General features: G+C 44.1%; 1 protein-coding gene across 2 annotated transcripts in view; it reads left to right on the top strand.

The window, feature by feature from the left end:
• The window catches only part of Tmod3 (tropomodulin 3), a 61,874-nt gene extending 46,432 nt beyond the window's left edge, over positions 1 to 15,442 (top strand). For both annotated transcript variants that reach the window (NM_016963.2, NM_001357828.1), the window contains 5 exons: positions 1,970 to 2,100; positions 3,805 to 3,912; positions 5,702 to 5,845; positions 8,242 to 8,386; positions 13,076 to 15,442. In NM_016963.2, coding sequence (NP_058659.1) covers positions 1,970 to 2,100; positions 3,805 to 3,912; positions 5,702 to 5,845; positions 8,242 to 8,386; positions 13,076 to 13,110 — 563 coding nt within the window. In that variant the 3' untranslated portion in view covers positions 13,111 to 15,442. The remainder of the gene's footprint in view (positions 1 to 1,969; positions 2,101 to 3,804; positions 3,913 to 5,701; positions 5,846 to 8,241; positions 8,387 to 13,075) is intronic.
• The last annotated feature ends 10,120 nt before the right edge of the window (positions 15,443 to 25,562 follow it).

Below are 25,562 nucleotides of genomic sequence, written 5' to 3'. Positions count from 1 at the left end.
CCAGCATACAGCTTAATGTTTTAATAGTAGCTCTATTCCTAGGGCTGGTTTCTTTTCTTTCTTTTCTCTTTCTAACTTCTTACTATGGACTCGCTCTGTGCATTCGGTCACGTGTGGGTGGTCTCACCTAACACTCACAGCAGCCCTGTGAAAGAGGGATTGTGCTTGTTACTGTCCTCTGAGGGAGCAGTGAGGGGTCTGCAGACCTACTTCATTCAAACATTTGTATGCTTATCCCTTTTACAGTGTTCTGTAGTTTGGCTGTTTCCCTTGGATTTTAACTTTTTATCTTCAGAAATATTCATTTGTGAGAAAGAAGAAACCATCAGGTATTCATTACCTGACTTCAGCTATTTCATTACCATTACTACCTCTTCAGCTGCCCTCTCAGAGGCTTCATCTTTTTCTGAACTTCCTTACCTACCTACCTCCCTCCCTTCCGCCCTTCCCTCCCTTCCGCCCTTCCCTCCCTCCCCTTCTTCCTTCCTTCCTTGCATTTAGGGGTCAGTGGTCAATCTATATGAGTCTATTCTCTCTATCATGTGGGTCCCAAGAATCAAAAGGTCACGAGACTGGCAGTAAACACCTCCCTGCTGGGCCATCTCACCAGCCTTTTATTTCCCCCTGAAATTTTTAAAAGTTAAACCTTCTTATTTTTGTTACTTTATGCATAAGCATAAAACACACAAACACATATACACGATATATATATCACAAATTCAAGACTTTAAAAACATAACTCAATGCCATTATTAAACACAAAAACAATATTTACTTCATATCATCTGAAATTCAATCTGTGTATAAATTTTTCAAAAATAAGTCATCCTTATTTCAAATCAGAATCCAAGTAAGGTTACACATTATATTTGTTTGGCTTTCCGTCTCTTTTTCCTTTCTTTAAAAAACCTTTTTCCATGTTGTCCATGTGTAGATCTGAGATAACTTGTGGGTGTTAGCTCTCTCCTTATGGGTCCCAGAGAGTAAATTGAGGTGTAGGCTTGGCATTGAACACCTTTACCTGCTGAGCCATCTCGTCAGCCCCAAAATCCCAGAATACAGGGACTGTATTCTTCACAGTTCCTCTCCTCAGCATCCTCCCCTGCCATGGCGTTTATTTCTCCAGTGAACTAGGTTATTTGCCAAATGAAACTTCTACCTACTGCATGTGCTTTACTGCACCCGGGATGTTATTTTATGTTTTTCTGTCTCCGGTGACTCTATGAACTACTCGGTCTCATGGCTAGGCCAGATGTGAACGTGGGGTTTTGCTTTGGTTAATATGGTGGGGAGTTGGCAAATGCTTGTTATACAGTGTATCAGGTGTGGTCCCTCAGTCTTGGAGACAGTCAGGACTGATGATAGAGGAACTGTGTGTGCTGTGTGCTGCACACTTCTAATCTCAGCTCGAGAGTCTAAAGCAGAGAGGGCGGCAAGCTCTCGGCAGCCTTGCTTACATGGCCAGGCTCAGCTTTAGAATGAGAGGCAGGGAAAGAAAAGAGATGAGCTGACTCAGCACCATCTACTTACTGTTCCCTGTGAGCCTTTCATGTAATTGTAGCATCCCGTCGAACAGATGCTGTTTTAAGTCAAGCCTTATTTTTGTTAGTTTGTTTCCATATACATATATATGTCTCACAAATTAAGATCATTTCAAAAACATAACCCAATGCCATTATTAGATGCTGGGCCTTTAAATACTTCCGTGTTTTTGTAAAACTGAGAACTCCCTCATTTCCATTCAGTGAGGTGCTCCTCCATCTGCCACATAGCTGGAAGAAAGCCAACGCATCACATCTAAAGGGAAGCAGACCTACTCAGGAACACCCACTTGGTGACATAGATAACTACAACACTTAAAGGGCCTTTTAGCACTTATGCAGAGTGGGGACAGATGACCCAGTCGCTGTGCATCTTCCCTCAGTCTCAGCCTCTCAGTCAGCCCTTCTCTTTCCATTTGCTCCTGCAGATGTGGTTAAAGGGGAAAAGATTCTTCCAGTGTTTGATGAGCCACCAAATCCAACCAACGTTGAAGAGAGTTTAAAGAGAATTAGGGAAAACGATGCCCGTCTTGTTGAAGTTAATTTGAATAATATAAAAGTAAGTATGTTAAGCATGCAGTAAACAATGTATCAACATCAGCCATGATGTTTGCTGTGAGTCAGTGGAACCCAAGGTAATAACGTGACAGTTCTGGTATGGAGTCTTATCTCCTTTCTTTAAGGTGAAGTATACTAACAGTATACGAACATAGATTCCCTCAAAGTTTAGAAATTCAGTGTTGCCAGGCAGTGGTGGCACACACCTTTAATCCCAGCACTCGGGAGGCAGAGGCAGGCGGATTTCTGAGTTTGAGGCCAGTCTGGTCTACAGAGTGAGTTCCAGGACAGCCAGGGCTACACAGAAAAACCCTGTCTCGAAGGAAAAAAAAAAAAAAATCAGTGTTACAGAAAGTATTTAGGGCTGGAGAGATGGCTCACCAGGTTAAGAGCACGGACCGATCTTCCAAAGGTCCTGAGTTCAAATCCCAGCAACTACATGGTGGCTCACAACCATCCATAATGAAATCTGACCCCCTCTTCTGGTGTGTCTGAAGACAGCTACAGTGTACTTACATATAATGATAAATAAATCTATTTTAAAAAAAAGAAAAGAAAGTATTTAAAGAGTTTATCATATAAAAATGTAAGTCCTACACATAGTAAATTAATTTTTAAAATACTGCCCTTTTTTTTTTTTTTTTTTTTTTTTTTTTGCGACAGGATTCTTCTGTGTAGCCCTGGCTGCCCTGGAAGTCACTCTGTAGATCCACCTACCTCTGTCTCCTGAGTGCTGGGATTAAAAGCACGCAGCACCACTACCCGGCAAAATACTGCCTACTTCTAAGAACGTTAGCCTTTTGGTTTTTGTTTTAATCAGATATTAAATGAAGGTATTTTTAGTATAATTAGATAAAATTCTTTTAGTGTACAGTCCTGAGTTGTGCAAGCTGTAAGATACCACTGTCAAGTTGTAAAACCAAGAATAAATGACTGACTGATGGATGTAAAGGCCACTGTCCCGGTAGACACTGGAACTCACTTTGTAGACCAGGCTGGCCTCAAACTCAGAAATCCCCCTGCCTTTGCCTCTCCAGTGCTGGGATTAAAGGCGTGCGCCACCACGCCCGGCTCCCGGTAGACACTCTTTAGGCCCCTCTGTTATCCCCTGTCCATTCTGACAACTACTCACCCTGCCGTCTCCAGCCTTCAAAATGGGATTAGGTTTGCAGCTTTTTGAGTCTAGCATTTGGCAGAGTGCACTCAAGACTCTCCCATATTTGGTAGGTTTCACTAGGTTGTTCTTTATCACTGTGGAGTCTTTCTCGCACAGGTTTTGCTACAGTTTGTTTATTCACGAGTCACTTAGTCAGCATGGATTGCTTAGTTTAGAATGGTTATGTGTAAAGTAGCTGTACACGTGCGGCATCTTTGCAAAAATAAATGCAGGTTTTGTATCTCTTGACCAAATGCCTAGAAATTGGCTTTCTTACTGGGTTTTGTTTTCTGGATTGTTCTTTTGTTTTGTTTTGTTTTTTTGTTTTTTTGTTTTCAAATTGTTATTACTGATGGTTTGTTTGTTTTGAGGCAGGGTCTCTCTGTATAGTACTGGCTATCCTAGAACTCTGTGTAGACCAGGCTGTTTGTATGTGTGCTTCCTGAGTGTATTTTAAAGCAAACAGTAAGTATAAATGTATTTGATTGATGGATTGAACTTCCTGAAAACTAAAATGTTGATGGTGTTTCTTGTTTCTTGTCTTTCAAGAATATCCCAATTCCAACTCTAAAAGATTTTGCAAAGACTTTGGAAGCCAACACGCATGTGAAACATTTCAGTCTCGCGGCCACCAGGAGCAATGACCCCGTGGCTGTTGTAAGTATGCTGTGATTGACAATGTCAGTCTTTCCCAACTGATGTCTGCAGACCCGTGAGCTATAGTGAGATTAAACCAATTCGTTTGTGAGACAGGATCTCCCACAGTCCAGGGCTCTGTGTACAGGAAAATGGTCTTGAGCTCCGGGCTTTCCTGCCTCTACTTCCCAGGGTGTCTCCCACTGCACCCACGTAAGCTGTGACTCCCTTTCACACTTATCTGTCCGTTTACTTACTTGATGTGTGGGTGTGAGTATGAGCACATGCGTCCGCATGCGTGTGTGTACATGTGTTACAGTGTGTATGTGGAGGTCAGAGGATAGATAACTTGTAAGAATTGCGTCTCTCCTTCCACTACTATGTGGGTCCCAGAGATGGAATTTGGGTTGTCAAGGTTCACCGTCAGTACCCTACCCACTGAGGCATATCATTAGCCCTAATTTTTAATGTGTGTGTGGGGTGTGTGTGTGTGTGTGTGAGAGAGAGAGAGAGAGAGAGAGAGAGGGAGAGAGAGAGAGAATGAATGTGTGAATCTATCAGTCCTCCCACTTCACTAGTCTCACCCAGATTCTATCTTATCTCCCCAAGCTCTGAACGCTGGAGTGAACCAGAGCTTTCTGCTTTTCCCCTTCACTACTGCTTGGGCAAGCTCATTTCAGTGCTTGCTGGCAACTCCAGCGCTCTTGTCTCCTTCACATCCGTTCTTAACTCTGCACTCACACCCAGCCACCTTCCAAGTAGCTGTGCTTGGATATCTAACACGACTGAATGCCAGAGCAGCCCCACGCCTCCTCTCCTCACCTTCTCCTGCATGGCAGTATTAGTCTACTTTCATAAAGGGAGAGAGAGAAACAGCTCCAGAGTTCCCCTGACCTCCACATGTACACCATAATGCATGTGCATCCACACACTTCCTAAACACACAGACACAGTCAACTTTTTAATTGCCTGGATCTGGGTGCAGTGGTGCACCCAGCAGTCTGAGGGTAGAAGCAGGCTGATCTCTATCTGTTCTAGGCCAGCGAGGGGCAACACTGCAGAACCTTTCTTAAAGGGCCATGGGAAAGGCTGGAGCTGTAGCTCAATTAGTAGAGTACTTCACATGTGTGAAGCCCTGGACTTCTCCCCAGAACCACATAAACTAAATGTGGTAACACATACTTATAATCCCAACATATACTTATAATGCCTATAATTCAGGAAGTAGAGCCAAAAATGATCAGAAATTCAAGGCCATCCCAGCCTGGAACTCATAGGGCCAGCTTAGGATACGTGACACCCTGTGCTTACCCACGATGCTGGTGCACGCCTTTAATCCCAACATATGGGAGGCAGAGGCAGGTGGATCTCCTAGTGCTAGGCCAGCCTGGTGTACAGAGTGAGTTCCAGGCCAGCCATGGCTACACAGAGAAATACTCAAAGGGGAAAAAGGAGGAAAGAAAAAATATTTTCAGTCTCTAAGCGTTTCTCACATTTTTATTACTCCTGCCCTGGTCCAAGCAGCGTACTCTTTCCTCAATGGTTGCAATTGCTTCTCATTGAGCCACCTCTTAAGAGTTAGAAATGTCAGCACCAGGATCTTACATGTGACCGAATAATGTAAGGGTTATATATGGTAATGTACATGGGATAGGTAAGTACACGAGAGGCCTGAGCAGTGATGTCTAAAACTGCAACACTGTCAAGAGAAACTTGAGAAAGTTGAATTCATGAATTTACTTTTGGTAGATGCAACAAAAAATAGGTGCTATCAGATTTTAATCTCCAAATATTTTCTCTTAATTTCTAGGCTTTTGCAGATATGCTGAAAGTGAACAAAACTTTGAAGAGCTTAAATATGGAGTCCAACTTCATCACAGGCGCAGGGGTTTTAGCACTGATTGATGCTTTGAGAGATAATGAGACCCTGATGGAGCTCAAGATTGACAATCAGGTTTGTGGGTTACAGTAGCAATTCGAAGGAAACTGTAGCCCCCACTGCATATGGAGACTAGAAGCTTTGGAGTCCCAGAACTGGAGTAAAATATGGTTGTGAGCCACCTGATATGGGTGCTGGGATCTGGACCTGGGTCCTCTAAAAGAACAGCAAGAGTCCTTAGCTGCTGAGCCCTCTCACCAGTCGCACAGACAGAATTTTTTAAAGGGGGAAATATACATGCTAGAAATATTTCCATATAGAGCAACTATTAATTTTTTTATTTAAAAAATAGTTTTAGGGACTGGGGAGATGGCTCAGTGGTGACGTTCTTGCTGCATAATCATGTGGGCCTGAGTTTGCATTCAGCACCCACAGAGAAGCAGAATGCAGCAGCATGTATCTCTAACCTCGTCTCTGGTCCCACAGGCTCGCTGGCCTGCCAGCCCAGCCAAAACAATGAACTTCTAGTTCAGTGAGAAACCCTGTCTCAAAAAATAAGGTGGAGAATGATAGAAAAAAATAGTGCAGGCCTCTGGCTGCCACACATGTGTACTGGCAGATGCACCCGCAACCATGTGCGTGTGCACATACGCACAAAATAACTTCAGTTATTTGAAAAGATATTTGGCAAATGATTCTCTGAGTTCTTCAAAATAAATTTGTAGACTACAAAAATAGAAAGATTTGGTTATAACTAAGAAGCCAAAATCCTTCTTAATTCATGATCTCAAATTTTTAACTGAGATGTAACTCAATATGTGATTTTTTTTTTTTTGTGATAAAGTCCTGGGTGCTTATCCTTGGTGCAGTACATGTCAGAACACATGTAGTGTCTATTTGGGGACAGTTAAAATATCATGGAGCTGGAGAGATGGCTCTGCAGTTATGAGCCCTTGTTGCTCTTGGAGAGGACCTGGGTTCAATTTCTAGCATGTAAATGGTAGCGCTAATGCATTTTCTGTCCTTCATGGGCACCAGAAGGACATATCCCTGGTGCACATACATACATGCAGGCAAAACACTTATATGCTCAGATGCATGAAATTTTTTTTTTTTTTTTGGTTTTTCGAGACAGGGTTTCTCTGTGTAGCCCAAGCTGTCCTGGAACTCACTCTGTAGACCAGGCTGGCCTCAAACTCAGAAATCCGCCTGTCTCTGCCTCCCAAGTGCTGGGATTAAAGGCGTGTGCCGCCACCACCCGGCTTGAACAGATTTTTTTTTTTAATCTTTTTTTTAAAGATTTATTTATTATTATATGTAAGTACACTGTAGCTGTCTTCAGACACTCCAGAAGAGGGAGTCAGATCTCGTTACGGATGGTTGTGAGCTACCATGTGGTTGCTAGGATTTGAACTCTGGACCTTCGGAAGAGCAGTCGGGTGCTCTTACCCACTGAGCCATCTCACCAGCCCAAAGATTTATTTATGTATTTATTTTATGTGAGTACACTGTTGTTGTCTTCAGACACACCAGAAGAGGACATTGGATCCCATTACAGATGGTTGTGAGCCACCATGTGGTTTCTGAGAATCGAACTCAGGACCTTCGGAAGAGCAATCAGTGCTCTTAACCGCTGAGCCATCTCTCCAGCCCTGAATTTTTTAAAAAATATCAAAAAACAATAAGAAAAATAATGTTCTCATGAATATTCACATATAATTTTTTTATGAACATACATGTTTCTTTCTTGGACCTTATACCTACAAGTAGAATTACTGGAGAATATGATAATTCTGTATTTCGAGCAGTTACCAAGGGCCCACTTTTCTACATTCTTGGCAACTACTTCAAGAAACAAAACAAATTCAGGGTCACGCTATATTGCCCAGACTGTTCGTGATCTAGGATCAAGCATTTCCCCCACCTCAGCCTACCCGGTACCTGGAACTCTACATGCACACTATCATGCCTGATGCTTACCCATTTTCTCCTTTAGTTTGTTGGTTTGGTTTTGTTGGGGCCAAGGTTGAGACTGAGTCTTATGTAGCCCAGGCTAACCTCCAACTTCTCTGTATGAGAGGATGACCTTAAATCTCTGCTGTCAGCTCCCAGTACTGGGGTCGCAGGTGTGCACCACCACAGCTGTGTGTGTGGTGCTGGGATTGGAGCCAGGGCTTTGTGGGCATCCGGCAGCACTGCCTGCTGGGCTGTTTCCTCAGTCCTTCTGTCTTCTTCATCATACCCATCCTGGAGGGTATGAGGTGCATTCATGGTAGCCACACTTTATTGCTATATGCGTTGTGGGTGTGTCTATTGAACTTTTTAAAACGTGGGCTTTGTGTATGTTGCGGAAGTTCAGAAAAATTAGAGGCTAAAACACAATCAGTATGGGACTGGAAACCCTAAATCTTAATTACCAAAAGAATGTTTTGATCTGGTTTATTAATATTCTTTATTTATTATTCTTTCAGAGACAGCAGTTGGGCACCTCAGTAGAATTAGAAATGGCCAAGATGCTTGAGGAAAATACAAATATCCTTAAATTTGGATATCAGTTCACGCAGCAGGGACCCCGAACCAGGGCAGCCAACGCGATAACGAAGAACAATGACTTAGGTAAGATTAATGTGGCGCTGAGTCATAGTTCCAAAATACAATACGGAGCTATTTTTGGAAATAATTTTTAACATAGAAAAAGTACCTGTCTTTAGTGTCTAATACTGCTGGGTCCTTTATACGGCGAGTCAGAGCCAAGCCAGGTTGTAGTAGTCTTCCTGTGTTAAACCAACGTCTGTGACAAACACGCGATAGCTTTAAGTGAAGCTTTTTATTCTTAGTTGTCAGTTATTCCTTGTGCTCTGAAATAAGGAGTTCCATGCCACCAGAAAGCATCTGGCCAATTTATCAAGCAGACGCAGGCAGAAATTCAGCTTTCTCATGTGAAGTACAGGATAAATACAGCTTGCCTCCCCGCCTCCCGGATGTGCAGGCCCTGCCTGCTGCCTCTGCCTGCCTCAGTTCCTTTCCCACTGAGTCATGCTCTCTGACTGAAATGAAGTCTGGATGAGGTATAAATATGGTCTTCATAATTTTGTTTCTCTGAGTTTCCAGAAAGTGACTCTCCTTTTAAATGCTCTTTGCCACTAGAATGTTTTACAGGATTCGTTACAGGGAGAGTAAGTCTGAAACAGGGCAGCGTTTCCAAGCAATGTAGTTCTTTTAAGCTTCAACCATGTTTGCATTTATATTGCTGTAGTTTGTTCCTTTAATCCAAGTTCATCTGAGCAGTGTTGTTTAATTCCCTGTCTGTGCCAGGTGCCCATAGCTGTTTTAGCAACTCGTTTTCAGAAAGAAAGCGTCCCTTTGCTCTGTACTTGGTTCTCAGCCACCAACTTGTCTTAGTGTCGGCTCACTCTTGTAAGGGCTTTGCCTTTGCTGTTCAGAGTGGTTCTTAAATCTGGGCTGAACTTTGTAAATAGCTGAAAACTTCCTTCCCTTAGAGATTCAGATTTAGAAAAGAGTGGAACTTGTACATATTGGCCCTTACCAGGTATTCTAATCCTGTTGTGGGCAGTCCCTCACTGAAATAGCTTATTTCTCTGAGTATTGGGAGATATTTGGGTTTCTGGGTCTGATGTTAATACAGATCTTAAACACATGTGCCATATATATTTTCTACTTACCATATTTGTTATACTTTTAAAACTGCCTTTTATTTTATAAGTTAGTTGTAGTTCATTTAAAGTGTCTGTCTCCGAATAAATTTTGTTTTTGAGCAGGGTCTTGCCATTACAACTCAGGCTTGCCTCAAATTCCTGGTGATCCTCCTGCCTCTACCTGCAGAATGTGTGGATTTAGCTAGCGTGAGCCAACATGCCAGCTAAATTAGTTGGTTTGGGGCAGGCCGGATGGCTCGTTGGGTAAAGTGGTTGCTACTGAAGCCTGACGTCCTGAGTTTGCTCCTCAGAACCCGTGTAGCAATGCAAAGAAAGACTCAATGCCAAAACGTTGGCTTCTGACCACACACACACCATGGCACACACACACACACATGTATTCACACAGCATACACAAGGATAATATATAAACATTTTAAAACAAAATAATGTTTTCATACATTACAGTTTCTTTAGCATAGAGACCATGTTGCTGTCAGGAGCCATGTTCAAAATCATATCTGGTCCATAGTAGGTATTTATTAAAAATAGTAGGGATTAGAGTACTTGCCTAGCATGGTCAAGGTCCTGGATTTGATCTCTAGCAAAAAAAAAAAAAAGAAGAAGAAGAAGAAGAAGAAGAAGGGGGTGGGAAAGAAGGAAGAGAGGGAGGAAGGACATGAATTTATCTTTAGATAAATTTATCTTTATAATTTACCTTTATTCAGTTATAAGTTTCCTATATCATCTTAAAATGAGCCAGGCTGATCTTCCATTTCCCTCTCCTCTAAGACTACCTTGAATCTCCAGATGCAACCAACATCACCCCTAGTCATCTCTGTTACAGGTAGATGACACTCACAGGAATTGCGTAATTGCAACCCAGAAACATAGAACGGAAGTCACTCTTTGCAAGGTCTCAGTGGGTAGTAAGACTTACTAACAGTTGGCTGCCGTGAAGGAGCAAGAGTTTATTCATGGAGAGAAATTGGACCAGATAGATAAGAAAGACACCAAGGAACAAAGAACAGTCAAAAGTGCTGCTCTGCCCTCTGCCTTTTGCCCTTTGCCTCGTGCACATAGCAGCTACCTCAGATCTGCTCCATACTCACTGTCTGTTAGTGCACCGTGGTCTCTGTCTATAGATATAGAGCCTGGGACCATGCTTCCTAACATGTAGATTCTAGCTGTGTGACAAGACTCAAAACTGACATAGTCTCCTGGGCAAGTGACTCTCAGCTCACAAGTGGGACTATGGCAGATCTCTGTTGTCACTCTTATAACATCTTGTTTTCTCACTCTCAGCTATCCACTGAAACCCTCCTCCTACTCGCCATCTCTCCAGCTGAGAAGTGTCACAGCTATAACAGAAAAGAGGTTGTATGGGACACATGCAATATGCACTTCACCTTGGCGTCTCGAGCTTTTCACCTGTGCGCTAGCTAACTGCATAATTAGCTTTCTGTGGATTTTTGTTTGCTGTGTTCTTTCTTGTAGATCCTGTCTGTAACATTTTCTAACATTTTTTTTGTAGCATGTATTTTAACATCTGAAATGGTTTGCCAAAAACAGCTAAGCCCTGCCTTAAGAATTGCCTGGTGTTTTGGGTATATCCGTATTTGTTTCAGGCCTCCTTGGCTTTTTTCTCTCTAACTTTTCAGTAGACACTTGAGACTTGTTGCTCTTCCCATAGGTTAGAGTCAGGGAAGCATGAGGTGATTCACTTCACAGAGACTGTATCCTGTGCCTTCATTTTCTGACTCCACCCAGACAATGGCGGGACAGTTCTTATGCACACCAGTGACTGTCAGGGCCCAGCACTCGGTAGTCAGAATAGCATGGGAGCAGCCATTACTCTAGCTGGGTACAGAGAAAACAAGATCCCCGATGTTGCTCAGCCTTTTCACAGACTGGTGACATTGAACCGTGTGTGTGTGTGTGTGTGTGTGTGTGTGTGTGTGTGTGTGTGTGTGTGTACATATATATATATAAACTTTTTTAAAGATTTATTTATTTTATGTATGTGAGTACATTGTTGCTCTCCTCAAAAACACACCAGAAGAGGGCATCAGATTCCATTACAGATGGTTGTGAGCCACCATGTGGTTGCTGGGATTTGAACTCAGGACCTCTGAAAGAGCAGTCAATGCTCTTAACCATTGAGCCATCTCTCCAGTCCCATTAAACCACTTCTAAGCTCACTAGTAGCAGGTAAGGTCTTCAGCTTCAGGAACTTGCTGTTGTGACTAGCTCCTCTGACAGCCAATTTAGGCTAAAGAAAGAGGCAGTGACTTGTGCCTTGCATCCAGAAGAGAAGTGGGGAATAACCTATTGACTCAGAGAATCTGAGTGCAAAGTGCCAAAACCCATCGCACAGGAGTGCAGATCCTCTATGGTAGCCAAGTTGGCTGTCCTCACTAGAAAGGTGGCTCATGGTGCCTCAGGGCCAGCGTGTAATCCGTGTAGTGGCTGAAGGTGAGCCCTCTGTACTGAGCCCACTGTCTGCGCAGCAGGTTCTACCTTAACTGTGGCAGAGAGCATTTAGATTCCGTTATCCTCCTGCTACAGAGGAAAGTTGAGACAGACCAGAGAGCCACAGCACACACCATAGGAAAATGGCAGGGCTGTGGTTATGTTCCTTTGCTGGTTCTGCAACTTGGTGTTGTGGCCTCTTTGAACAGTGCTCAGGCATGGTGTGGAGTACTGAAATGGAGTGGTTAGTAAATGCCCTTGGTGACTGATAGTAGAAAGAGCAGGGTAGCAACTTCCTGGAGCTGAAGGCCTTACCTGCCTGCCACTAGTGAGCTCAGCAGTGATTTAATGTCACTAGTCCGTGAAAGGGCTGAGTGTCATCAGGCATGAGCACATTGTTTGCTGTCATCTGGAACAGCTGGATAGTCTCTTTCAGCAGCCAACATTTAGTACCCAGGAGGAAACTTTATAAAGAGAAGGGGAATTTGGAAAGCAGTTACCAGTCAGTTATTACATTTAGAAATGGTAAAAGTATTTTTATAGATTCCTTCAGTGTAAGGAAGTGTACCTAACCAGGGGAGCATGCATATAGTTTTAGTAAAACTTTAAATTTTATTTTATGATTTGGTGTTTTGCCTGTGTTTATGTCTTTGTACCATGCGTGTGCCTAGTACCTGTGTAGAGTAGAAACAGGCGACAGATCCTCTGGCACTGGAGTTACAGACAATTGTGAACTGCCAGGTGGGTGCTGGGAATCGAACCTAGGTCCTCTGGAAGAACATTGAGCCATCTCTTCAGCCCCCTGATATAATTGCTTTACCAAGGCTCGCCGATACCATTGCAAACATTGTGCCAATTGATTATTTCCTTAGGCGTAGGTGTGCAGTTTTGTTCTATAAGCAAATGGCTTGAAAACTGAGTGCCGAGTGCTCGGGTTTCTGGCCAGCTGTTGTGTAAGCACCGGTGTCAGAAGGTGTATAGCTCTTGCTCAGGAGCCACTTGATTTTCAAGTAAATGACAGTGACAGGTGACCAAGCATTCTAATAACAGTCAACATGAGTGAGAAATCCTCAATTCGTTTTGATGAAATTTTATCTGTATTATACAGAAGTTTGTTACAAGCATGTTAACATTTTATAACCAAATATGGATGAGTAACCGACTTTCTCCCCCACAGTGCGCAAGAGGCGAATTGAAGGAGACCACCAGTAAGCGCAGTGACCTTTGGAAGCCTGCAGATCACCAGAGGCTCGTGTTGGTGGCAGCAGATGTAAAAATTACCTGGGTAGAAGGGAAAGACTGGAAATCTTTTTTAACTATATGCATTATTTTCCTAGCTTATTATATTTGATTTGTAAAATCAGTACTAGGTAGTATTTTGTATTTGTAGCATTTCTACTGAGACCAGTTTAATTTAGCTTAATTGAATGGTTTATGATGATTTTTAGGTAAAAATGCAGTTGTGGAAAGTTTCAGAAGTCGTGTATGTAAGAATAATTTGAATGAACATCTTGAGGACCAATATTTTTTAAATCAAAAGGGACATTGCTGACTCAATATTAATGTTGCTCCTTATACATTAAGGGTAAGGTGCATGGTGGTTTCCTTTTTTAAAAATCCATGAATTTAGGCAAAAGTATGCTTTTTCCTTATTAGGGAAATAAAATGTCGGAATTTTGAAAGGTGGCTCAGAATCCATTATATCTACATAAGCCAAAGTAGGCCTGCAGGGGACACAACAGCCATCTGTGTGCAGGTTTCTGCACACATCTAATGAGTCTCAGCTGCACGGGGCTGGGTGTGTATGTCTCCTATAGTCCTTAGCTCTGTCCCACTGCATACCTTGTTAAACGTATAGTTATAAGTATTTTTCTCTGCTGTGGGCATTACAGTTTTGTAAAAGCTAATGGATAAAAAGCATCCGAGTAGAGAGGTTCTTTTCCCCATAAAAGGCTCTTGGCCAATACTCAGTTATTGAGAGTAAAACAGAAAAAAGAAAGGCGCTGTTAGATGTAGGAGAGTTCAAACCTGAAATTTGCAAGGTGGCCATCTCACGGATGAGCAGTGTCCGTCAGGAACTGACGTGAGCTAGCTATGGTGGGTCACTCCTACAGTCTGAGCAGCTGAGAAGGTAGGATTGCCAGACATTCAAAGTCAGTCTGAACTACATAGGAACCTCCAGGTTAGCCTGGGCTACATATGTGAGAACCTATGTCAGGAAAAGGAAAGAACAAACTTGTTGTCTGATGAGGAGCGCTATATGTGATTCCATAGGTGCAATGTAGTACTGCCTAAACAGTTAATCCCCTCCACCGTGTTCCAGCCAATCACAAAGACTGCTGTTCTTCAGAAACCTCATTTTAGTAGATGTTTCCTTCATCTTGTTTTTTTTTTAACTGCATATAATAAAAAGTAATTTCTGTATCATAGGTTATCTCTATCACCTTAGCGTTAGTTAGAATGAGGGTTTGATCTGTACAGTGGGGTTGGGTGAGGCTGCCCACCGATGCCCTGCTAGAGGACTTTCGTCTGTATCTATGCTCTGCCCCATGCAGCTCCTACAGGAGTGGCAGAGGCACACACAGCAGACAGTGGAGAGGAAGAAGGCCCAGGGAAGCACGAACAAGTCGACGGTTGCTTAAACCATGCCAGTGCTGGCCTGTGAAGTATTATACAACTGAAGAAAAGACTTCATCAGTAACGAGAGTGTGAAGTCATCTGATTGAATAGATATCTTTTAAGAATTATAATGGAGAACAGTGTTTACCTTGATCTTTACAAGTCTGGCACCTCATTTTGGTAGCAGTATTTTTAAATTCCTCTGAGATTTTTATGACATGGTAATAAATTAGGACTTTGTAATAGTTTTAATTTTAAGCTAGAGATTTTTCTAAACCTTCAAGTTTTATGCATGATTATCTAAGAGAATATTCTTCACATTTTTAAATTGCCCTTTTAAAAAGCCTTAAATTGCCCATTTTGTAAAACTATATATTCATATTTGTCTCAAATTATAATTTTCAGTATGTCTACATGAAATTGTATACATTAAATTCACCATTAGTAGCTAATATTCATGCCTTGAAAATAGATTTGGTGCTCTACACTTACAGCCAAAACCTACTATAAGTAGGTTTAAAGAATACATAAAATACATTTTCCTACGGTGCCTGTCATTTCAAAGACCAAATAAACATTTTGTGTTAAACATATTAGCAGACTGTTGGTCATTTCAAGGAGGATGTTTGTGATCCTTAAGTGGCACGTTTTCACCAATGAAATGAGCTGTGTCCTTTACAAGGGGTGCAATCCTGAAAAGTTACATGTAAATAGAACTTTAAAAATTGTTTTATGGGCTGGTGAGATGGCTTAGAGGGTAAGAGTCCTGACTGCTCTTCTGGAGGTCCTGAGTTCAAATCCCAACAACCACATAGTGGCTCACAACCATCCGTAATGAGACCTGATGCCCTCTTCTGGTGTGTCTGAAGACAGCTACAGTGTACTTACATATAACAATAAATAAATCTTTTTTAAAAAATGTTTTATAACTGATAGTCCCTTCATGTGTTTTCTTTAAAGGTGATATAATAAAATTATAAAAGAAGAATGTCTGAAAAAAATATTAGCTGTATGCCACATTATGTTTAACCTTTATTGCCACTAAAATAAGAAGTTATTAAGCTTCATAAAACCTTATGGTTCCCGGGACTGGCTGGCTTTTTCTGTATAAAGTCAGGAACCACTGTTACCTCTCAGCAGATGAGTAATGGCTCACCTGGAATTACAGCCACCGCCAGCCTGGAGCCTTGCAGTGTCTGGCTGTACTCCTCCAGCGCAGCTTCGCTTTGAACAGCATCAACTGGAGACGTGGCACCAAAGAGAAACGAACTGTGGGTATCTGAGAGTCAACAGTTGCTGTTGCTGCCAGGCACGGGTGTGACTTCTTGGATCTGAACATGTTCAGAACTGTCTTGTCCGTCAGCTCTCACGGGTCGCTCGCTCACTTCAGTGGGTGTCCTGTTTCCTTTACTGCACTGTTATTTGGTTCCATGAGTTCCCTGTAAAAAGTCAAGCATGGGACCTGGAGAGATGCCTCCATCACTAAGAGAACTGACTGCACCAGGCTGTGGTGGTGCCACCTTTAGTCCCAGCACTCAGGAGGCAGAAACAGACAGGTCTCTTGAGTTCGAGGCTAGCCTGGTGTACAGAGCAAGTTCTAGGACAGCCAGAGCTACACAGAGAAGCCCTGTCTTGATAAAAAACAAACAACATAGCACTGGCTGCTCTTCACAGGTCCCAGGTTTGGTTCCCAGCACCCATAGCAGGCAGCTCACTCCAGTTCCAGATATAGTGCCCTCTTCTGGCCTCTGTAGGCACCTGCACGTATATGGTGCACAAGCAGAGACGCGGCCACACACACAAATAACAAAAACTGAACATTATGCAGATTTTTATAGTAAACATGTATAACATTTCGTTAGTTTTCAACTTCACCTTGCAGTTTATCGTTTGAAGGACCAACCTTGGAGGTTAGCTTATAAAAAGACACTTCTTCTAAGTAAATCGTTTTAATGGATGCCACATATTATCTTTGGTTTTTCTTTTGTCATGTGTTTTAGAAAGCCTTCAATAACTGTAAAGAATTGGACCTAGGACCCCAGCTTTCAAAGCTGGGTGAAAATAGACTAACCGATACACATTCACTCCCTTAGGGTGACCCCCCTCACCCAGAAAGACTTCATTCCTTTTTCTACGTTGTCAGTGTTTAGATACAGAGCAAATAATTCCCATAAAAATCTTCCAGATATTATAGTTTATATATTCAGACAAGTTTAAAAGCAAATTACCAATACTTTTCTAAATATTATTTGTATGTGTATATGCACGCACACGGTGTTTTTAAAACTCAGTTTTTTTAAAAGCTCTTTTTAAAGTTCTTTTTTAAAAGTTCTTTTTAAAGCTCAGTTTGTTTATTTCCAACCCTTAATCCAGAGAGCCCAGTTACAGTTTTCACGAGGGCAAAGAATGTTCTTCCTATCTTGTTTTCATTCCAGTAGTTAGACTCTATAGACTCCCACCTGAATAAACAAAGTGACAGGAACTCCTAATGATTCGGATGCCTCCACTTTGGTTACTAAGAAAACACAGTTGAGTCCATGAAGGGTCAAGGCAGCTGGATGTGCAGGCTTGAACCACTCTGCACACTTCATAGAACGTGCGAGTGCTAGCACTAGTCAGGGCTAGTCTGGCTTCCCGTGAAGGCTTCCAGCCTGCGTGCTCCAGTGTCCGCTCTTAGCCTTTCCGTCTGTGGCACTGATGGCCCTTGCCCTCCAGGTGGTGCAGAAGGTGCTGTGCGTTTTGTTCATCTCCTGGGTCTACCCGGCATACTCATTGTGTCGTGTCTTATGCTCTCCAAACAAGATCCATGCTTGGGTTTGCTTCCTGCAGTATTAGTGAGGGTTTCTGTTGCTCATACTTTTAGAGGTTTAGTCCATTATTGTCATTGCAGGAAGTATGGCGGCACACAGGCATACACGGTATTGGAGAAGGAGCTGAGAGTTCTACACCCAGATCAGAATGCACCGGGGAGAGAGTGACACTAGGACTGGCTTGAGCTTCTGAGCCCACCCCCAGTGCCACACTTCCTCCAACAAGGCCACACCTCCTAATAGTGCCACTCCCTGGTGGCCCAGCATTCAAATCTGAGTTCTTGGAGGGCCATTCCAGTTCAAACCACATCATCCAACAGCCATTCCCACCTCAGAGAATACAACTCCCCTACACAGAAGTAAAACCAAGCCCCTTGTCTAAGTCTCACCTCCCGTCATGCTTTCACCCCTTGCTCCCTCTTTGCAGCAGGCAACAGAAGCTTTCCAGGGAAAGCAACAGCCTCTGCAACTGGTCCACATGATTCTGGTATGAGGCAGAGCTACTCCTCCATGTGCCAAGAGCCTAGTTTCTCCAGGTTGGATTTGTTCAGGGAAAGACTACTCAGTAGCCCTCAAAACAGTATTTTCTCCAATGGTTAGAGGTGGCCGAGAACAGGACCATGTGTTACTACTGGGCATCACTTTATGTCTTGTCTCAGTCTTAGCTCCGTAAGACCTCTCATGTATTGCGGTTGACACCATTTCCTCCTCAGTCATCCAGCAACATGTGCCTTTTTAAAGAGCCTGTCTTAGGGTTTCACTGCTGTGAAGAGACCCTGACCAAAGCAACTTTTAACAAGGACAACATTTAACAGGTTCAGAGGTTCAGTCCATTATCATCAAGGTGGGAGCATGACAGCATCTAGGCAGGCATGGCGTTGGAGGAACTGAAAGTTCTACATCTTGTTCCAAAGGCAAACAGAAGATGGACTCCTCAAGTAGCTGGGAGGAGGGTCTCAAAGTCCACCTCTACAGTGAGTGACACACTTCCTCTAAGGCTGCACCTCCTAACAGTGCTACTCCTTGGGCTAAGCATATTCAAAGCACCACAGGCCTGACAGTGAAGTTCCCATTTAGCCACAGGAGGACACTGCAGCCTTCTGCTCCTGAGGGTGCAGCATCCCAGGTACCGCCTTGCAGGCGGACTGAAAACCTGACAGGTTTCTGTGAGCACAAGTCTTTAGGCTTTCCACCCCGGGAACCGAAATCTCCGCAGGGTCATCCTTTGCCTTCTCTTGTGCCTTCTCTGTAAATACTATTCTGATATCACGTGAAATTTCAATCCTGAAGGTTGGAGAGCCAAGGCCTGGGTGCCAGCAGATTGCGATCCAGTTTACAAATGGTGTCCCTGCTGCGTGCCATGTGGCAGAACAAGCAGCAGCAAGTGTAGTGAGAGCGTTTGTTTCTTTTAAAACCCCAGCTATGTTAGATGAATATATTTTTGTATTACTCCCAGGTGTGAGATATATGACTGCTTCAGATTGTCCACAGCAGCTGACTCTGATTTGTCTACATGCTCTAGCAGGAGAATGTTCTGCCAGCTGAAGATAGTATACATTTGGAATTCTGGGGACTCTGGACAGGGAATAAAAACTCCAGAGCCTAAAGAGAGGAAGCTGCTGCTGCGGTTTGTCAGGTGGCCGTAAGCAAAGAAACGAGGAGGAATTGGATATCCTGACAAAGATAAGCATTGCCCCTAGGGACCTGATGCCCCTAATCAGCAGGAAGTAGTTTAAAGAATCTACACCCTGTGTTTCTCTTCTAGCTTTCTCTCTTGCCTACCTAATGCTGGGGAGTTGAAAGGGATTGGGGTGAAGGGTGGTAGGTAACAAACAAACAAACAAAACAAGCAAACAATAAAGTAGCCAAAAAGTATGCCTGCAAGTGGCACCAAGATGAGCTGGGCAGAATAGGAAACTTGGTTTCTAATGCAGCAGAGGAGAAAGCAGGGTATGAAGGAATGGATGTTCTATTTCAGGATGTCAGCAAGAGGCTTATTGCAGCTACTGCCATAGGGTTCTCCCCTGCTTTGCTCCCAAAAAGGATTCTCTATTTCTTCTTCCTATTTCTGTCTCAAAAAAAAAAAAAAAAGTGAGGAGGATGGGTGAGTGGAAATGAAGGAATTGGAGAAACGAAAAAATGGATGAAATGAGAAAACTAGAAGAGACACCATTGTTGGTACCAGGTCCTCCAAAACCTGTGACATCACATAGGCAACAGCGTGACCTATACACAACAATGGTCAACATATTCCCAGAATCCATTGGGCTCACCTCCCACCTTTACCTGTAACCACATCACTATCCATACATATAAGAGGAATGCCCCTCCCTCTCTCTCTCTTCCCACTGCCACCTTGACCTTTTAGCTAAGTTGGGAACCTCTATTTCCTTTGCTCCCCCCACCCACTCTCCTGAACCCAAGCTCGTCAGCAGTTCCTCTGCTCCTCCTAGCCAGTCAGCCTAACACTAACATGTTTCCTTTACCAGCTTCTCAGGTGGACCCCCAAGTCTGGGACGTCCAGAACTCCTCTGTTGCTAAACATCACTCTCCTGTTGTCATCCAGTTCCTGGACTCTACCAGGTACATCACCCAAGCTCAATGCCCTCTCTCTCTCCAGAGCCTCAGGGGACTTAAGCCCATCATTTCTGACCTCTTAAGGAAAAAACTCCTTCACCCCACCTCTTCCCCCTTTAACACCCTTATACTAGCAGTTAAGAATTGCCTGGTTCACCGTGCAGTGGTGGTGCTCGCCTTTAATCCCAGCACTTGGGAGGCAGAGGCAGGCGGATTTCTGAGTTCAAGGCCTGGTCTACAGAGTGAGTTCCAGGACAGCCTGGACTATACAGAGGAACCTTGTCTCAAAAAAAAAAAAAAAAAAGAATCACCTGGTTTGTACTGGCTGGTTTTATGTGTTGACACAGTTGGAGTTATCACAAAGAAAGGAGCTTCAGTTGAGGAAATGCCTCCATGAGATCCAACTGTAAGACATTTTCTCAATTAGTGAGCAAGGGGGAAAGGCCCTTTGTGGGTGGGACCATCTCTGGGCTGGTAGTCTTGGTTCTATAAGAGAGCAGGCTGAGCAAGCCAGGGGAAGCAAGCCAGAAAAGAACATCCCTCCATGGCCTCTGCATCAGCTCCTGCTTCCTGACCTGTTTGAGTTCCAGTACTGACTTCCTTGGTGATAAACAGCAGTATGGAATTGTAAGCTGAATAAACCCTTTCCTTCCCTACTGCTTCTTGGTCATGATGTTTGTGCAGGAATAGAAACCCTGACTAAGACAAATTCAAGACTTCTGCAGTGGTTCCTCTCCATCCTGTTGTAGCTAATCCTTACACACTTCTTTCCCAGGGTCCTCTCATTTCTCAGTCTTAGATCTCAAGGATGCATTTTTGTCTATCCCTCCCAACGCCCAGTCACAGATCATATTTACCTTTACCTGGACAGATCCTGACACCCACTTTTCTACTCAGCTTACCTGGACTGTTCTGCCTCGGGGATTCCGGGATAGTCCACACCTATTTGACCAGGCCCTGGCTTCTGACTTATTTTCTTTCTCTCTCCCTAAAGCTAAGATTGTACTTTATGTAGATGATGTCTTCTGTAGCCCCACTCTAGAGATTAGCCAAGCTGACATCTCTGTTCTTCTAAATTTCCTTTCCAGTCGAGACTACAGGGTCTGACCTTCTAAAAGTCCAGCTGTCTACTCCTCAGGTCACCTATTTGGGACTAACAATTCCCCAATCCACAAGAAAAAGTCTGATTCAGTCTCAGACTGTTCCTTCTACAGAGGAAGAGATTTTATCATTCCTAGGAATGGCTAACTTCTTATGTTCCTGGGTTCCTTCTTTTCCCTTCTTTCTCTCCCCTTATGTGAAAGCAGCGTTAGGCCCCACTCACGAACCACTTCTCAAACCTGTTACCAAGCCCTTTCAGAGGCTCCAACAGACTCTCCTTAAGGTCCCAGCCTTACATCTCCCTGACCTGACTCACCCTTTTGCCCTGTAAGTAACTGAAAAGGAAGGATTTGCCCTTGGAGTCTTAAGTCACCAACTGGGACCTTCTTTTGCACCTGTAGCATACTTGTCAAAAAGAGTAGATTTAACCATCCATGGGTGGGCACCTTGTATTTGTACCTTAGCAGCCGCTGAACTCCTTATTTGAGAGTCAAAAAACTAACCTTGGGGTCACCTATAACTGTCCTCTCTATTATAATCTGTCACAGCTCCTATTTTACAAAGGCTTACAGACTCTACCTCCCTCCAGAATTCTTTCTCTTCAGGTAGCACTAATAGAATATTCCACACTCACCTTCCAATCATGCCCGCCTCTTAATATTTCCAATCTTCTTCCTCGACCTTCACACATACAGGAGGGCACATTGCCTCAAGCTATTTATACTTGGCATTCAGGTAGAAGCTCCTTTCTATATGAAGGGGCTAGAAAAGCTGGCTATGCCGCAGTGTCAGACACCGAGGTGGTGGAGGCACAGGCCCTTCCTGCTCACACCACTAATCAACATGCTGAACTAAGAGCCCTTACCCATGCCTTCCAACTGGCACAAGGACAATCCCTCAACATTTACAGCTTCCAAATCTGCTTTCCACATCCTCCTGTCCCACACCACTATCTGGAAGGAGCGTGGGTTACTTACCACAAAAGGAGGGTCAGTAACTACTTCAAACCACATTATGGCCATGCTAAAGGCCTCCCAACTCTCCACAGCTATGACTCTATTGTCTCCAAGGGAAACAACTGAGCCGATGAGGCAGCCAGAGCTGCGGCCCTTAGGGACCTAGACTCATCTCACCCTCCTCAGGACATCCTTACACTGCAACTCACATCCCTGCCTTCACCCCCTGACACTGGAAAACTCTGTCCTATCTTCACCAAGTCTTTCATCCTAACAGCCAAGCATTGTCCTATTGTGTTAAGACCCACCTACAGCTACTCCTGAAGACTTAAGTTTCTTAAAATCTACCACTGCTTCTTGCAAAATCTGTCAGATGTCAGACTCCAACTCAAGGTATCGTAGCACCCCTTTCCTACCCATCAGCCTAGAGGTTCCCTTCCTGGAACTGACTGGCAACTTGACTTTACCCACATGCCCACTGTCATGTGCCAAGTGCCTCCTGGTCTTGGTGGACACCTTCTCGGGGTGGGTGGAGGCATTTCCCACACTAACAAAAGGGCTGACAATCTCTGATCTCCTCCTGTGAGAGATCATCCCCCAGTTTGGTGTCCCAGCCTCCCTCCAGTCAGACAATGGTTCCAAATTTACTTCCCAGATTTCTCAAATTCTATCTAAGGCCCTAGACATCCCCTGGTATTTTTACATTCCCTACCACCCTCAATGTTCAGGTAAGGTAGAAAGAACTAACCGCTCTTTAAAACCACTCTTGTTAAGCTGTCACAGGAATTTCACCTTGATTGGGTAAAACTCCTACCTCTGGCTCTTCTCAGGCTATGAGCTCTCCCCAAGTGACCTCTCCTCATCTCGCCCTTTGAACTCATGTATGCACATCCAGTCCTAACTCCTGGACTTCACCTAAATGCTCTCCCCTCCCAGACCATCTACTCACCCCATTTCTTTGCCACCTCCGTTCTCTCCGATGGAACTTTGCTGACCACCATCTACCACAGCCACACAGTCACCTGTCCACTGTCTGTCAACATTGGAGACCAAGTCCTTTCCAGATCATCAGCCTTCACCCCTCTCTCCCAAATGGCAGGGCCCTTTTAAGGTAATCCTCATGACGCCTACAGCTGCTAAACTCGAATGACTCTCTCATTGGGTCCACCTGTCTCACCTCAAACCTTTCATCCCTCCACTTAAAAATGACTCTTCTTCATACATGTCGACCCTAACAGGACCCTGCTCGGTTAAGCTCCGGAAAACATCAAGACCACCCACTTGTCCCCAATTCCAGAAAATGAGGCTCCACTCTGGCAACTCGCCTAGATATCAGAAAAGTAGGGGAGATAACAAACACTCCTCCGAGGTCCTTACCTCTTTGACATCACCCCTCATAAATGGTACTACTCATTTCTCCTTTTGCTTCAGACCTTGACCTCGGCATACCAATTCCTTAATGTCACCAGGCCTGGTCGCTTTAAAGACTGCTGACTATGGGTACCCCCTGGAATTAACTCACAATTGTCACTTACAGCCTCTCCAGTGATACTGCCAAGTAACCTTACCTCACCTTTTGTCAGCTGCCCTGACTCCGATGTTGCCATGACTCCATACCTTCCCTCTATCCCTCTCTTTGTCATGGCAAACCTCCAGGACACATTCTGTAGGAACACTAAGCTCCCTAGACTGCAATAGAACCATAACCCTTGATATATCATCTCTGCCACAATGCCCTGCAGTCCAGATCACGTCAATCCTCTGTGGCACTCAGGCATATCGTCTATCTGCCCACTGGTCAGGTACTCCTGCACGTTGGTACTCCTTTTCCCTGAACTGGGAGTAATCCAGGGGAATGAGCCCCTGCCAATCCCAGTTGTAGATATGATAGCTGCTCAACATAAGAGGGCAGTTCAGGTTGTACCACTCTTGGTCGCTACGGGAATAGCCATAGGTGCTGGCACTGGAACTGCAGGGATAACGACTTCCATGACCCAATATAATAAATTCACTTCCCAGTTTAAAAGCGATCTTCAAGAAATGTCTGAAATTGTGCTTGAAACAGATCGAATCTTTGGCAGTCATGGTGCCTTAGAACAAATCGGGGCTAGATGTCCTTACAGCTAAAGAAGGTGGTTTTGCCTGTTCCTCCAAAAAGAATGCTGTTTCTATGTCAACCAATCTGGGATAATGAGAAATAAAATCCAGGAGCTACAGCCAGACATCAAGAACTTCAGAGACCGTGAGAACTCCAGTTCTGGGATTTTTAAAAACCCTATATGGAAGTGGGTACTCCCTATTGTAACGGCTTTTCTAGTCATCCTCCTGGTGGTATTATTTGCTCCCTACCTCATTAATCTTGTTTCTACATTCCTCCAGTGGCAAATACAAAGAAATTTCTAACCAAACTATCAGCAAGAACTGCAACAGGATCCTTCTGCACACGTTTATTGGGAGAGCTTGATTGCAGAGACGAAGAGACCCCAAGCCCAGAACTTGTGCTGCTTATATAGGCCTAGGAGAGGCGTGTCTCATACCCGGATTGGTTGTGCTTGGGTTATGCTTACCACCTCATTTGCATGCCTACATCTGATTGGTTAACTTGTCTCTCATCTGATTGGTTAACTTGTCTCTCATCTGATTGGTTAATTTTGGTTAATTCTCAAAACCTCATCTTGGCAAAAGAACTTTACTGCCTATGTATGCATGGTGGCCAGCGGAAGCCAGCACCACCCTGCAACAGCACATGTGGTTTCCCACAGAACCTGATGCAAACGTTTACCAAGTGTATCCTGATGGTGAAAGTCAACTACACCCCAAAATTGATGACACCCCTAGACAGCAGGAAGCAGTTTAAGAGACACGTCACCCTTGTTCCCTTTTCACCATCGGCTTCTCCCTTCTCTTTTCTTCTCTTTATAATAAGAAGGGAAGACCGTTGGTCCCGGCGACAGTGAGACCTACACACCTGTTGCCAAGACAATAACCACTATATACCCAGAATCCATTGGGCTCACCTCTCACCTTTACCTGTGACCGCATCACCATCCATATATACATAAGAGGAATGCCCCCCTCTCTCTCTCTTCCCCCTCTTCTCTTTCTGTCGCCACCTTGCCCTTTCCCCTCAATAAACCTCACGTAGAATGGTTTGGCCTGGTGTGGTCTTTCTGGAGCAGCCACCGCGATACCAACAACCATTCTCTTGTTTCTGAAAGGGTTGCATAGTTGGCTGTGTGACTGGGGAGGTTATGGGTAGAGGTGGGAGCACTTGGAAAGTGGGCAGTGCTAGAAAGAAGGAGCAAAGGGACTCAGACCCAGGGGCTGAGAGTCGGAGCTTCCCATGGGATCAAAGAAGGAAGCAAATGGAGGTAGAAGGCAGATCTCAACCTGCCACTGAGTCCCACAGCCCCTGGACCAGGCAGGGAGCAGGATGTGCAGCCTCCGGGAGCAGGAGGCCATGCAGGAAAAGCAAAACCAGCTGGTTTTCAGGGAAAGGGACTACCTGGAACCACCTGTACCTCCGCAGGGGCAGCCTCAGGTTATGAGATTAACACCATTAGCTTTCCTGCCATCTCAAGACCCCACGCAAGCCTTTTCA

Source organism: Mus musculus, chromosome 9 (assembly GCF_000001635.26).
Source record: "Mus musculus strain C57BL/6J chromosome 9, GRCm38.p6 C57BL/6J".
NCBI lineage: Eukaryota > Metazoa > Chordata > Mammalia > Rodentia > Muridae > Mus > Mus musculus.
This window is presented reverse-complemented; position numbering and strand designations above follow the sequence as displayed.